General features: G+C 36.6%; 3 protein-coding genes across 5 annotated transcripts in view; 1 reads left to right on the top strand and 2 right to left on the bottom strand.

Annotated features, from left to right (window-relative positions):
* The window catches only part of LOC138137941 (glyoxylate reductase/hydroxypyruvate reductase-like), a 31,167-nt gene extending 23,097 nt beyond the window's left edge, over positions 1 to 8,070 (bottom strand). Inside the window, exons 1-2 of one of the 2 annotated variants that reach the window (XM_069057558.1) lie at positions 7,948 to 8,070; positions 7,865 to 7,888 (exon numbers count right to left, since the gene is read on the bottom strand). Coding sequence is in view for 1 of the 2 variants with exons in the window: in XM_069057555.1 (XP_068913656.1) it covers positions 6,976 to 7,051 (76 nt within the window). In the remaining variant the exon portion in view is untranslated. Of the gene's footprint in view, positions 1 to 6,975; positions 7,067 to 7,864; positions 7,889 to 7,947 lie in introns of those variants that run through there. The other variant, XM_069057555.1, reaches the window with a different exon arrangement.
* On the top strand, positions 6,146 to 7,372 carry LOC138137942 (putative odorant receptor 85e). Its single transcript, XM_069057559.1, has 5 exons — positions 6,146 to 6,313; positions 6,369 to 6,846; positions 6,898 to 6,996; positions 7,041 to 7,196; positions 7,247 to 7,372. Exons 1-5 carry the CDS (start codon positions 6,192 to 6,194, stop codon positions 7,307 to 7,309), a joined length of 918 nt encoding a protein of 305 aa, XP_068913660.1. The 5' UTR covers positions 6,146 to 6,191; the 3' UTR covers positions 7,310 to 7,372.
* Positions 8,071 to 8,319: 249 nt separating the features above from the next.
* On the bottom strand, positions 8,320 to 10,513 carry LOC138137940 (pyruvate kinase-like). 2 transcript variants are annotated; one of them, XM_069057553.1, is made up of 7 exons: positions 10,337 to 10,512; positions 10,107 to 10,256; positions 9,825 to 10,048; positions 8,954 to 9,772; positions 8,683 to 8,905; positions 8,478 to 8,634; positions 8,320 to 8,426 (listed from the first exon to the last, which is right to left on the bottom strand). In XM_069057553.1, exons 2-7 carry the CDS (start codon positions 10,231 to 10,233, stop codon positions 8,414 to 8,416), a joined length of 1,563 nt encoding a protein of 520 aa, XP_068913654.1. In that variant the 5' UTR covers positions 10,234 to 10,256; positions 10,337 to 10,512; the 3' UTR covers positions 8,320 to 8,413. The 2 variants fall into 2 exon arrangements, with proteins under 2 accessions (XP_068913654.1, XP_068913655.1); XM_069057554.1 differs by lacking the exon at positions 8,320 to 8,426 and having other exon boundaries at positions 8,474 to 8,634; positions 10,337 to 10,513.
* Positions 10,514 to 13,723: the final 3,210 nt, after the last annotated feature.

Below are 13,723 nucleotides of genomic sequence, written 5' to 3'. Positions count from 1 at the left end.
TACTATATCAGTCACTTCTTCCAAAATAGGCGCCACCATCCGCAGAGGGCTAATTTAAGGGGGAGGGTCAAAAGAAAAGATCACGTCGTGGGGCGTGGGGGTGTTATACACTGTGCCAGGCTGTGATGGAAGAACAGGTAAAATATAGCGTCCTGAACAACTAAGAAATAAAAAAATGCATACATTGTGTAATATGAATTATTGAATGTATACATTTCAGCAAACAAGTGTTTTTTGAAAAATGTTTTAATTAAATAAAAAAACTCTACTTTATGTTATTGTACGAAACTCGGTACTACATATTTACGTTACCAATGAAATAAAAACGTTTAAGGAAATTTTGAATAATGTGTTTTGACCAATAGCTTTACTGAGTGAGCGAGGGTAATACAGGGTTATTCTAAATGATTGTAGTCGAAGTAGGCGTGAAAACTGAATGTAAAATTCATTGTTGCCGCTCCACATAAAAAAACATCAAAATGATGTGAATAAGTGAGTACACACCATTCACACACTGGTGCAAAACAACTCATTTTTTTTGGATTCAATCGTTAATTTAACAAAAATAAATAAAAAAAAACCTTCACCGCACTTTTCACCTAAAAAACGACAGTGACAGCGACAAAACTGACAGTTCACATGAAAGCGGCAAAAATGTAATAACATGAGCATGGCCTACGTCGACTACAATCATTTAGAACAACGGTGGCCAACCTTTTGTTCTCGAGTGCTACTATATTTGACTAAAAATATTTGACGTGCCCCTTTTTCATTTCTTTTTCATTCTTCTGAAAGATAATGCACATGTACCCCTGCCCTACTAAGTCATCTGAATCGATGACAGGAAAAAAGTTTTTACTTCGCGTAAGTACATATTAGGATGAGATTATGACCACCGTTGATTTAGATTATTTAGAATAACCCTGTATAATAATGAAAAATTGCGAATCACTGATCGGGACGAAAATTAAAACAGAAACTTCGCTGGATTAACTGTTAAAATAAAACACATACTTTGTCATAATTTAAATTTTAAACATGTAGGTAGTTTATGCAAATGTACCTACAGATGTGCGTGAAATAAAATTACATTCAAAGTGAGGATGGGGCTTATTTATTAGCTTTATTGAGAACAATAAATTCATTTACTCAATACATTATTATTGTTTTAATTGTAATATATGCGAATTATTTTTTAATCACCAACAAAATAATTTTGTTCGAATGTATGCAACCAACAATACGAAGAAGTAAATATCTTGTTGCATAAATACAGAGTGTAATCAAAATAGGCGGAAATGTTTTAAAATCGCAAACAACCAAGACATTTGAAGATGATTTACGATAGCTTAAATTGGGTATTTCAAAATTCACCTCACTCCGGCCTGTGGTCGCCGCTAATGTAGAGCAAACGAAAGTGAAATGGTAAAACAACTATGTATGTACAACGAAAACGATTGTGTTGAAAAAACGAACAAATAGTTATTTATGCAACGAGTTTCTGTGTAAATTGGGCTCGCTACGCTCGTGTTTTAATCTTGTCTCTCGAGCAATTAGAAAAGCCCAAGTTACCCAGAAACGAGTTGCATACAAAATTGTTTGAAACGACGTCCCTGAAGCTAAAAATGGTTTCGCATTTGCTTTTGACAGTTTTGACAAATTTTTCAAGACCTGTCAGAAATGTAACGTTGAAAGTGTTGTCTAGGGAAACGGTTCGTTATCTGCTCATTTTGCTTTAGGGCAGTTAAGAGGCAGTTTACAAAGGAAAAAAATGAGAATTTATGACAGTTGAAAACAATAAATACTTTTTCCGTTGACCGCTTGTTAATTTCAACATTAATGAATTCTTTTGTCTAAATTATAGTGTATTAATGGACCTCATTAATACACTATTTTTCATTAATCAACGATTTTTGCGATTTTGAGGTTTTGATTAAATTTTGATGTATAAACAACCTCGAACATGCATTGTTTGCACTTACCAACACTGCAGCAGGTAGTGCAGCAGGGTTTTCTATATTTTATAGCTCCATAACCATAACTGCACAATTACAAATTCACTTTTTCAAAAACCGACATTTTTGGTTATAATTCGCATGTCATATTTTTCAAAGGTAACTAGGTTTCCGTAGCAACCGTGATTTTTACGTGAAATTGAATGTGAATGGAGTTGACGTCTTCTGACACTCTTTGTGGAAAAGTGAATAGAAAGTGTTGAAAAATTTAAAAATGGCCTACCCTGAGGACAAAAAAAGAATGAAGGTATTTATAAGGTCTCATCTTTATGGAAAAAGATGAAATTGGTTTTGATTTGGCTTTAATTTCAAAATTTGTCACCAAAAAAAAAAAGTTTGCGGTCAACGAAAAATTTTTGTAATCCACTCGTTTGTTAATGGGCGATTAATAATCTCAACTATTAAAGGCACTCACTCGCTACACTCGTTCGTGCTTTAAACAGTTTCGATTATTAATCGCCATCATTAACAAACTACACTGACCGGCAAAAAAAGTGGGACATTAAAAAAATTCATTTATATTTAAGTATGTACGTTATTTTTTTTATCCCAAAAGTTTATTTTTGTTTTATTTCCTATTCTCCACAATTTTCTTTTGATTTACTGGGTTTTACCTTTCAATTGTTGAGTTTTTCTTAAATCTATTAAAATCTCAGATGGCGTTTATTTTCTTTCGTCCTAAAAAAAAGCATTTCTGACATTGTTGTCATGGAATTTTCACAAATTTGTTATTCAAGTTGTCATTTTGTCATTGAAATGCCATTATCGCAAGAAGATCCTGCAAGAGCTATAGCTCTAGTCCACGTGGGCTTCAGCATTCGCGAAGCTGCGAATTCTCTTGGTTTTGCACGATCCAGTGTCCATAGAGCCGTACTTCGTTTTCGTCAGACTGGAGGGTACACCAGAAGACCTGGATCAGGACGTAGAAGAAGTACAAGCGCTCGTGATAATCGATACATTACGATGCTTAGTTTGAGAAATCGGCATATGACGGCAGTTAAGATAAGAAATCAACTGGAAAGGGTACGAGAGGTCAACGTGAATGAAAGGACTGTAAGAAGAAGACTTGGCGAAGCAAATTTAGGGGTCTATCGACCAGCAACTGGACCAGAACTTCTCAGAGGTCATCGGGTTTCCAGATTACTTTTTGCACAGGAACACTTAAATTGGAATTTAGAGCAATGGAAGTCGGTACTCTTTAGCGATGAGTCGAGATTTGCTCTCCGATCTCCAGATGGACGGGCGAGAGTTTGGAGAAGACCAGGAAAACGCTATGCACCTTGCAATTTTTCTGAAAGGCTCAGTTTTAATGGAGGATCAATTATCGTATGGGGAGGTTTTTCTTGGGAAGCCCGTACACAGTTGGTTTTTATTGAAAGAGGCACATTAACAGCCCATAGGTATATAGAGGAGGTTCTACAAGACCATGTCGTGGGTTTTGCCCAGTTAGCAGGCGATGGTTTCATTTTCATGCACGACAATGCTCGCCCACATACTGCTCGAATTGTAACAGATTATCTTCATGATGTAGGAATTGATACAATGAACTGGCCAGCACGTAGTCCCGACTTAAACCCCATTGAGCATCTATGGGACGTTGTCGGCAAACAGGTTAGAGCGCGGCGTGGTGAGCTGGTGTCTCTTCAAGAGCTTCGAAGAGTCATGCAAGAAGAATGGGATAATACGCCTCAAGAAGAAATTCAGCACTTAATCGAGTCAATGCCACGAAGGCTAGAAGCTGTAATAAGGGCAAGAGGCGGGAATACCAAATATTGAATTAAGTAGAGGCGTTCATGTTCCTTGTTTATTTATTTTTTATAATTGTATTTTTCTTTTCTGTTGTTAATGTGTTAATTGAAGCCTTTCAAATGACATCTTTGTTAGGTGGTATATTTTTAAGAACAGAATACAAGTAATGACATCATTTTTACTTAATTTTGTAATAATGATTTTAGTATAATATTATTTTTCTTGGTGTCCCACTTTTTTTGCCGGTCAGTGTAGTTTATTAAATAACTATTTTTGTTGGACATTGTCAAAATTTGAGAATTTTCTCCTGTGTGAACGGATTTTGATAAATGTCACAACTTGTCAATACGAAACGTCAAGCACAAACTCATTAAATACACTACTATTATGTATTAAAGGCATAATCAGGAGATTATGGCACGAGTGCTTTTAAATTTCCGAGGGACATAATCGACCCGTGGTACATACGTTTTATTCTATTTTATAATTTCTAAAAGATTCAAACAAATATGTATTTAGTTTTCCTTAAAGGAAATCAACTAAAAGTAGGTAGTGTCCATGCAAATTTTAGTGTTGTGTAGAAAGTTGGATTATAAAAAAAAACAGACTTTAGTTATAACAATTCCTATTTAGAAATATTTGTATTTTGCCAACATAATTCAACAGGTTGTGGAAATTTAAAATTGTGAATTGAGACAGACTATAGCTATTACTTTTAGCGTACCTTATTCACAGTAAATGCTGAAAATGTTGTCCTTCATACGTTATACATGCTTGTGTCCTTCGCGCCATTGATGCACGGACCCTTGAAAAACCTCACGATTTTCCCGCATTTGGGCACCAGTTGCTACGCCTCGTCCAGTTAGTTCTTCTACCGAATTTATCTGTATCGTTGGACCGTTTGGTTCAATCCACCTTTCAGGGTAGTAGGCAAGATGCACGGCAAGATGTGTTTCCAAGTAAAATTATCAGTATCACCAACAATAAATAAAATAACTGTTCTATTCCCGGTACAGTTAGCACCACATCCGTCCACGTTTGTAAAAAAAGACGATTTAATAACAAATACACGATTATTAATACACTGTTACACTGCACCGGTGTCGAGCTGCAACTAATAACTGATTTACGCCAACCCAACCTCCAATAAGATCCTTTTTTGTCATACAAAAAGTGTATGAAGCGTGTAAAAAGCGAGAGTTCGCTTTTTCTTTACTATTACTTTTATGATTTCTATTATGAAACCAAAACAGTGGCGCGTCCACAATTTATTGCTAAATTGCGATGCCATTTCTTCACGTATTCTTACGTTTTTCAAAAAACGCATATTTTTCCATTGACGCGGGATTATTCAGTACTTACTTACGTGTTTAAATAAATTCCGTGTATTTTGATCACAGGTTGTACTGTGGGCTAGTTAGTTATTAAAAATAAAAGCTGCATTTCATCATTTCATTTGTAGGAACCCCCACAGAGGTATTTGTCACATATTATTTTATTTATTTTTGCATGCCACAAAATACTAATATGTACTATCTAATCAAAATAATGTGGTAGGTCAATTGGCCATAGAACACAAAAGTCGAGTCTTAGATCGATTCTTACAAATTTTAACTGTCAATGTCGGTAGCCACAATAAAAGTAACTAGCAACAACGTTTGGATTACTGAACGGGGGAGGTCATCTCCTTGACTATTATTATACATTATTTTCATTTCCGTTTTGTTGGATGTAAGCTGTGATAGAAACAAAAATTGAAGCTTGCGATCAGCATTTAAATTTATTCCAAATATTCGATACGGTACTAGTTAAGAGGTACTATTAGTTATTGATGCGTTTAACTATTAGCTCCAAGTACACAAAGTAAAATTACCAGCCTTCAACTTATCGAAGGTAATTATCCAAGTTGAACTAAATTTCTCGGATCAACAGCTTGTTACTAATTGTAGGTTTAACTCTTACTCTAGTTTGGAAGATTTTTATTTCGGTTCACTATTTAAAGGTCAGATGATCGCTTCGACCATCATTTATTGCTTTACTCACACCATGACCAAACTGAAATATCTTGAGGGAACAGTTTTCATGCTAAAACTGTCACTTTTGTATCCCATCGATACAAAGTCTAGATTACGAAAATGTCTCTATTTCGTCTGGGCATTCTTTTACGTCTCTTCATTTATTACTACTTTTATTCAGTGTGTTGTTTACTTGTATAAAACTTCGTTTGACTTAATTAAAGAGGCGATGATCATAATGAACACAGGTATGTACGTCCCAAAACAAATTTTGTATTAGTGTGAAATGTTCTTTCTAGTTATTTATTTCTCACTGTTTATAAACTTCACTTTTCTCTTCATAAAAACTGGCAAGCTGTTGGAACTTGTACAAAATATAAACACCTGTTTTGCCGATGAAACTGATAACAAGATGGAGTATATCACAATGGAGCGATCATCGAAATTATCTGACAAATTTGCATATTATTGGACTTGCAATTGCATCGTTAGCAGTCTAATGCCCACTATATTCTCACTAATAGGACGCAAAAAGTCCGATTGATTATAGAAAAATAAAAATCAAAACTCTCTTATCCGAATTTTGTAGGGATTTACCTATTGTAGCCTGGTTTCCTTATAATCACCAACAATCTCCGTGGTACGAGCTGACATATTTATGGCAAGTCTTTTGCCTAACCACTCTTGGGACGATTTACGCGGTCTTGGATTTTGTTTTTCCTTGTATCGCGATTTTGATGAGTCAACAATTCAAAATTTTAGGTAGCAACTTCAGAAACAACATTTACAAAGCACTTTTAGAATCGGAAGTCTCAAAAAACGCAGTCTTGGAATTTAGTGACAATCTTCACACTTGTTCACTTTCCGAATACGAAGACATCCTGGTAATAACAAGACTGCCAAAATTTCGGCGTATAAACGCGAACTACTTCAAAAAAAATGTACAGCATCACCAACTTCTACTGAAATATTGTGACGACATAAATAACATCTTGAGCACATTCCTGATGGGGAAAATTTCAGCAGCAATTTTCAACACGGTTTTCATGGCGTTCAGCTTAATTACAGTAATTTAAGCTAGAGTGTCACCCTCAATCTCTTGACGTTTTTGCTCGTAGACCGGAGAGCAAGCGATGATTTTTGGGCTGGCAACTTACGTCATGTCCACGAGTGTGGAACTCTTGATTTATACTTACAGTGGCCAAATCTTAACTCAGGTATGTTGACAAAAAATGTTTCTGAAAACCATTTTCTTTTTAAGAGCGCCGACATTCTGTGGACTATGTACGAAGCACCTTGGTATCTGTGCGATTTGCACTTCCAAAAGATGTTTAATATCGTCCAGATGAGAGTCTGCAAGTCGGTATACACGAGAGCTGGAAATTATTTTTCAATGTCTGCTTCGGCTTATATAACGGTACATAAATAACAACTGTTTTTACAAAGTGTCATTGACGAAATTTGCAGTTCATGAAGGCTCTTGGATCGTATGTGGCTTTGTTAAAAGAACTCACCGAACGAGAAAAATAAACACGAAATTCTTAATTTAAATAAAGCACCAATACTCAAAAATGTCTATACAGGGTATTTCACGAGTGATAATGAGTCCGACGGAACTGAAAATGCAACCCACAATACCTTTGCAAAGTAAACCTGGATATGGACGTGAAAAATATCCAGGTTTACTTTGCCAGTGTATTGTGGGTTGCATTTTCAATTCCGTCTGGCTCATTACCACTCGTGAAATACTCTGTATATCATAAAGAAAGTATGTAGTTAACATCATTGAAGATATTATTGAAAAAGCTTTGTTTTCTTTTTCTTTAGATTTCCTAAAACATTATTAAGCAATACATTCCTTTTAATTCGGCAACTAGCAAATCACCGCGTACGATTCGTTGGCTACGAATTACGCATTAGTTATTTATTTGAGGATTATTTTAAACACACAATTAAACGCACAGTATAGATCTAATGTATCAATTACTCTGTCCACTTCCTTCTAATTATGACAACACATTTATTTGTTAATTAAATTATTAATCATGTTTACGAATTATTAATTAAATTTAAATACATACATACCTCAAATTATTTTGAATCGCCAACCTAAAATGGTAAAATTTCATTCAAAACATATCTAATTTTGTTTAAAAAAAAGTAAATACCTTTACTTGTTATATGCAATTACCACGTAGTTTAACAACTTTGAGGTTATGTACCATTTGTGTACATTCCGTATGATTAAGGTCACATTTTTTCAAGATTTTTTCTTATCTTACAAATTATTTGTTGCAACAGAACATTTGCGAGTATTGAATGAAAATGTCTTCTTTTTAAAACTAGATTGCTGTTTCCTACAAATGTAAAAATTGAATAAAGGGTCCGCAACCAATTCTACACCGATTAACACACTTCTACTGAAGATTCAGATTCTTGAAAATTCAATGTCTGCATAAATCTTTACAACGAAGTGTTGTACATAGATATTGTTTATTGTTGGATGCATTTATAGAAGGGAATAAACAATACAGAAAACGTTACTAAAATACTTTTTATGAACTTTTTCAGCAAAATAAATTTCATAACAAATATAAATGTACTATAACAATGGAAATACTCGTAAATGCCACCTCATTTGACAGTCCTAAAACAGAAGTGTATTCAATGTGACGCTTTCTGTACCTACAATACTTACAATAATGTAAGGGTGTTTGTGAACCCAGCCCCTTGATGTATACCGGTGACGACGACAACCAAATCACCGTCTTTGATAAACTTCAACGACTTTCCGTAATTAACTCCCGCTTCTACTCTCATTTCAACATTTTTCAGCCATTCGTTCGGACTTTCACCTGTAAGGTTTCAAATTGGAAAAGTTTGACACTAAAATTATGACCAACCTTCAAAATACAAAGGCATAATAGCCCTGCACAAGTGCAACTGTCTGGCAACTTGAACGTTTCTCGTTACTGCAATGATGGGACATTTAGGACGATATTTCGAAATCAACTGTGCCGATTTTCCCGTTTTTGTAATGACGATAATGGCAGAAGCTTGTGCATTCATCGAAGCCTCGACTGTCGCTATCGCCGTAGTTTGAACCACATCCAGCGGCAAAGCAATCTAAAATGTGACACGTGTCAACTGTCACTTGTCGTTAGTGACATTTACCGCAGTGGTGAGGTCCCTGAAGAGCTGCTGTTGCCAAACTGCCGCCTCTGCCTCTTTACAGATACTAGCCATCGTGTTGACACACTCGACTGGATACAACCCCTTCGCCGTTTCCCCAGCCAACATCACGCAATCCGCACCATCAAGAACTGCGTTTGCAACATCCGAACTCTCGGCGCGAGTCGGTCTAGGCTTGTCCACCATGGATTCGAGCAGATGAGTCGCAATAACTATAGGTTTTCCGACTCTGTTACACTTCGCGATTATCGCTTTCTGCGCCAAGAACACCTTCTGAAAAGATATCTCCATTCCTAGATCTCCTCGGTCGATCAAGATCCCGTCAGCCGCGTTGATGATTTCGTCCATGTTCGTGACACCTTGAGTGTTTTCGATTTTGGCGATGACACGAATGTTGCTGTCGGCGAGGATGGTGCGGATCTGGCGCACTTCGTCGGCGTTTCGAGTGAACGAGGCGAAGATGCAGTCTACTCCATGCTCAACGCCAAATTTCAGATCGGCTTTGTCCTTTTCGGAGACCGTGGGGAGGTCTTTCTCGATGCCGGGAAGATTCATGCCTTTGCTGCTCCCCAAGAGACCGCCGTTCACCACCGAACACGCCATTCGGTCTCCCTTGATCGAATCGCATACGAGAGTGATCAAGCCATCGTCTATGAAAATCTGGTTTCCGGGATTCACTACTTTCGTGATGTTCTCGTAATCCACGTAGATGGTGTCTTGGTTGCCCTTCATCGCATACGCCTTGTCAGTTGTAACGGTCACTTTTTTTCCTTTTTCCAGCATAACTTCTGCCGACATTCCCTGCATGCACACAACAGGTGTAGACCTGATAAGCGAATTCAAACAAATTTACCCCTTCCAAGACTCCCGTTCTAATCTCCGATCCTTTGGTGTCAATTGCAACAGCAAGAGGATGGTACCGTCCTATTTTCTTGCTGTAATTAGACACCGCTGTTCGGATACTATTTATCAACTCGGCGTGATACTCGTGAGTACCGTGAGAAAAGTTCAGCCTGGCTATATTCATGCCAGCTTCCAGCATTCTTTCCAAAATTGCTGGATCGCGGCATGATGGACCTGAAGTTACAATAATCGTACAAGTATATAATGGAGATGTTTTCAAAAAAGTAATCACCGATAGTGCAAACAATTCCAGTCAGACGCATGTACTTCGGTTCCGAAGTGATGTCTAGATTACTGATGTAATCCAGAAAAGTTCTTTTTGATGGTTGCGAACACATGTCTTCGACGTCACTTAACATTTGTCTGAATGAAAAGCGTGGAACTGAAATAGGTAGTAGTTGTTGAATGTATTTTTAGTTCGTGTTAGCGAATAGCAAACTAATTGGTAACGTCAGTACTTACGTGTTTCGTTGATGATTAACGCACTATTGTGAATTGGAAAGAATGACGGTCGACACGCAAATTATGAGCAAGTGTGTGCCCGTTGATATTGAAAGGTGAACCCTGATCGAAGCGACGAGATTGTTTGTGCAAGAGTCGGCGAAGTTATCTCTGATAGTGGTGGGATCATTGATTGACCGGTTTCGAGTACATTTGTACACTATCAGTGGAGGTTATGCGACACCAACCAATTGTCGGATTTGTTATCGTTATGTAAAGGCTGGAAATCTCAACGATTAACTCATCTGTTTTTGAAGTGAAAACTTCTTTAGGCGCGCCACATAGGTACATTTTATTCCCGGGCAGTGAATTAGTTTCATGCGACACGGTAAAATCGTTCGCAGCTCAGCGAAAATCGTTGGCAGCACGACACGGCAAGCTAAAATCAAGGGAGTCGAGTTTTTTAGCGGAGCGAGCGAAAAACAATCAACTGTCAATGTCGATTTTAAATTTTCATTGTACGGTCGGTGGACAAATATAACTGGGACACTTAAATTTAATCTATGTAAATCAGACCATTGAATTGTCAATATATTTGTCAGTGTCTATACAGGGTCTATCAGAACTGGCGGACCAAAATAATACGGTGAAATCATCTTCTGGGAATAATAGGAAAAATATTTTTAAAAATCCATCCTCATTGGATTTTAAAATAAGAACGTTGTTAATTGACCAATCGCGTGTAGATATAAAATTACCTTAAAAAATTATATTAGTAACTATCGAAACAAATTTGATTGTTGCAAAGACATAATAATTGAATATTATGTCATAATAAATTATTTCTGATAATTACAAAAGTCATTAAAAACGCAATGTTTACTTCTTCAGAATATTTTGATATGCTTGTCTTATATGGACAGTGTGATGAGAGTGCCACAGTTGTTGCTAAATAGTAGGCAGTTCGTTTTCCCAATAGGGAGCATCCTAGCAGAAACACTATAATCTGAAACATATTATAACCTAAAAACGTCCGTCATTGCACAAACAATGCGGATACCCAACAATGCATATGCATCATTAGAAATGCATCCATAGTTACAAATAAAGCAGGAAAACTAATTTATAGGTAACTTAACATCAACAACAGGATTGGTCAGTTTAAATTGCTTCTTTCTTAATCACCATTTAAGATAGATTTTTTTGAACAGTTTTCCTATTATTCCCAGAAGATGATGAATTCACCGTATTATTTTGGTCCGCCAGTTCTGATAGACCCTGTATAATATGTCATACCAAAGTTAACCTATTTGTGATAAAGCCGTAATTAAACGATGCAAATTTGTAAATTTTGACTTATGTGATTGGCATTTTTGTCCCAGTTTTATTTGTCCATCGACTGTACCTACGTTGTGTCGCGACCTGACTGACCTCAGTGCAGAGCTGCAGGAGTAACTGTACATATATATACAGGATATTTCACGAATGATAATAAGCCTGACGTAATTTAAAATGCAACCCACATTATATTTCCGAAAAAGCTGGCTACTGTCATTAAAATGTCCGGCTTTTTGAATGGGTTGAATTGATTATTCCGTCAGGCGCATTATCACTCGTGAAATACCCTGTATAGTTTTATATAATATAAACGATAAAGACGCGACAAATATTGTAAGTTTGGATGTAGGATTTGATACGTAATTCTCAATTATACAGGATCTTTCACAACTCGCGCCCTAGAGAAAAAGAGGAAACAAGAGATCGCATTTGGATGTGTAATTTTGAAGAAAAAAAAATCTAGCTTAAAAGATATTCGAGAAAAGACAACTTAAAGTTAACCAATCAGAGATCTACACCTCCAAGGTGTGTTTGCCGTAATTTTACGTTGCTAGGATTTCATTTAAGAAAAAACATCTTTAAAATATTTGGGCGATTGGAGTTGTTTTTGAAAGATGTCACTGTCAAATTAAATTTGTAATAAAAAACCTTTGTTTATTTGGTTACAATAATGTATTCAGCCGCTGATTATTTAGAAATGATAATAATTTTTGGGGAATGTGAGCGTAACGCCAGGGAGGCAGCATGAGTCTTCGAAGAACGTTTTCCCGGCAGAAATAACCTGGTCATACCAGCCAAAAATCATCGGTGGGTTTTGCGCATCAGAGCCTCTGTAACCGATTTATTGTCAGATCCGACACTGGTGGCTCAGCTCAGGCCCGTGGAGTCGCTACATCCCAAGCATCTCCTAGAATCGCCCATACGCCTTGCAGTAGACATCTGAACTTGCAATGTAATGACAGCTCTAACATTTCAGATTGTTAACCTAAATTTGTTGAGAATGAAAAGTCAAATCTAATGTGTCAAAATTACAGTAACCCAAACATTTTTTGTAACTGATGGTATTATTTTTGAAACCTAGCAACTGGCTTTATTTGGTTGAAATAACATCACACCTCGAGATGCCCTTCTGGGATTGGTAGAATTACAAGTCTTGTAACTCAGTTATGAAGGCAGTAATAAATTCTTTGATTCTATTTTTTGACAACTTATTGTCGTCGGCGGGTGCCCTTTTTCTCTAGGGCGCGAGTTGTGAAAGACCCTGTATGGCTTCAACAATTCATCTATTGAAAAAATTTGTGTAGCAAAATGTGAAGAGAAAATGGACAAATTATCATAATACAGTGTATTGCTATGAAGCCTGTGTTGTGTTCAATATCATCGTCAAGAAAATAAAACATCCAAACCTAACCTCACAAATTTTGCCAGAGTGTAGGTATGTAGAGCTCGTGCCAACTCTCATGATCGATGACGCAGAAACCAAAATGCGTACCGAAGCGTCTGTACTATTCGAACTAAAAACATCGGTACCATTTTGTCACGCTTTACATATTTGTGAGCTAATTTATGTTGATATTTATTTGGCGAGAAGCCGACAAGTCCTTAGATAATGTCGGACATTCTAATCCAAATCCTTGAACAGTGTAAAATGCAAATTTGCCGCCACCCTGAAAATTTGAACTAAACGACCGACGTTTTTACGTTTCACTTATCAAAATTGGACTCCGCCTTCGCGCAGCTTTTGTCAAGGTCATCGATCATGACAGTTGGCACAAGCTCTACCTCTACAAGCGGACAGAAAAGTCAACAAAAGAAAAAATAATAAGCAAATAAATTGTTCGTTTAGAGTAAATATGAAATGTGATAAAGCGGACGTATTTGCAGTGAAAAATACAGATTTTTGATGTTTATTTAAAAACAGCATTGGATTTAAATAATATTAATTATTTATGCCTTGCTCCTTATTCCTCCAAGTAGGAAGTAGGTAGGTACTATGATCTAGGTACCTACATATTATTATTACTTAAAATCAGTAACGAGCATCACAGAAGTTTTCACTTCTGTCGTGCG

Source organism: Tenebrio molitor, chromosome 9, assembly GCF_963966145.1.
Source record: "Tenebrio molitor chromosome 9, icTenMoli1.1, whole genome shotgun sequence".
Taxonomy (NCBI): domain Eukaryota; kingdom Metazoa; phylum Arthropoda; class Insecta; order Coleoptera; family Tenebrionidae; genus Tenebrio; species Tenebrio molitor.
Note: the sequence above shows the minus strand (reverse complement) of the source record. Positions and strands in the feature narration are given on the sequence as shown.

Excerpts from the sequence above, each read along its gene's own strand:
- LOC138137942 (XM_069057559.1), top strand. The coding sequence starts at position 6,192 with ATGGAGTATATCACAATGGAGCGATCATCGAAATTATCTGACAAATTT. Across the intron at positions 6,847-6,897 it reads TGGCGTTCAGCTTAATTACA|ACCGGAGAGCAAGCGATGAT; the intron begins GTAATTTAAGCT and ends TTTTGCTCGTAG. Across the intron at positions 7,197-7,246 it reads CTGCTTCGGCTTATATAACG|TTCATGAAGGCTCTTGGATC; the intron begins GTACATAAATAA and ends CGAAATTTGCAG.
- LOC138137940 (XM_069057553.1), bottom strand. The coding sequence starts at position 10,233 with ATGTTAAGTGACGTCGAAGACATGTGTTCGCAACCATCAAAAAGAACT. Across the intron at positions 10,049-10,106 it reads TGGAATTGTTTGCACTATCG|GTCCATCATGCCGCGATCCA; the intron begins GTGATTACTTTT and ends TTGTAACTTCAG. Across the intron at positions 8,635-8,682 it reads TATGCCTTTGTATTTTGAAG|GTGAAAGTCCGAACGAATGG; the intron begins GTTGGTCATAAT and ends GAAACCTTACAG.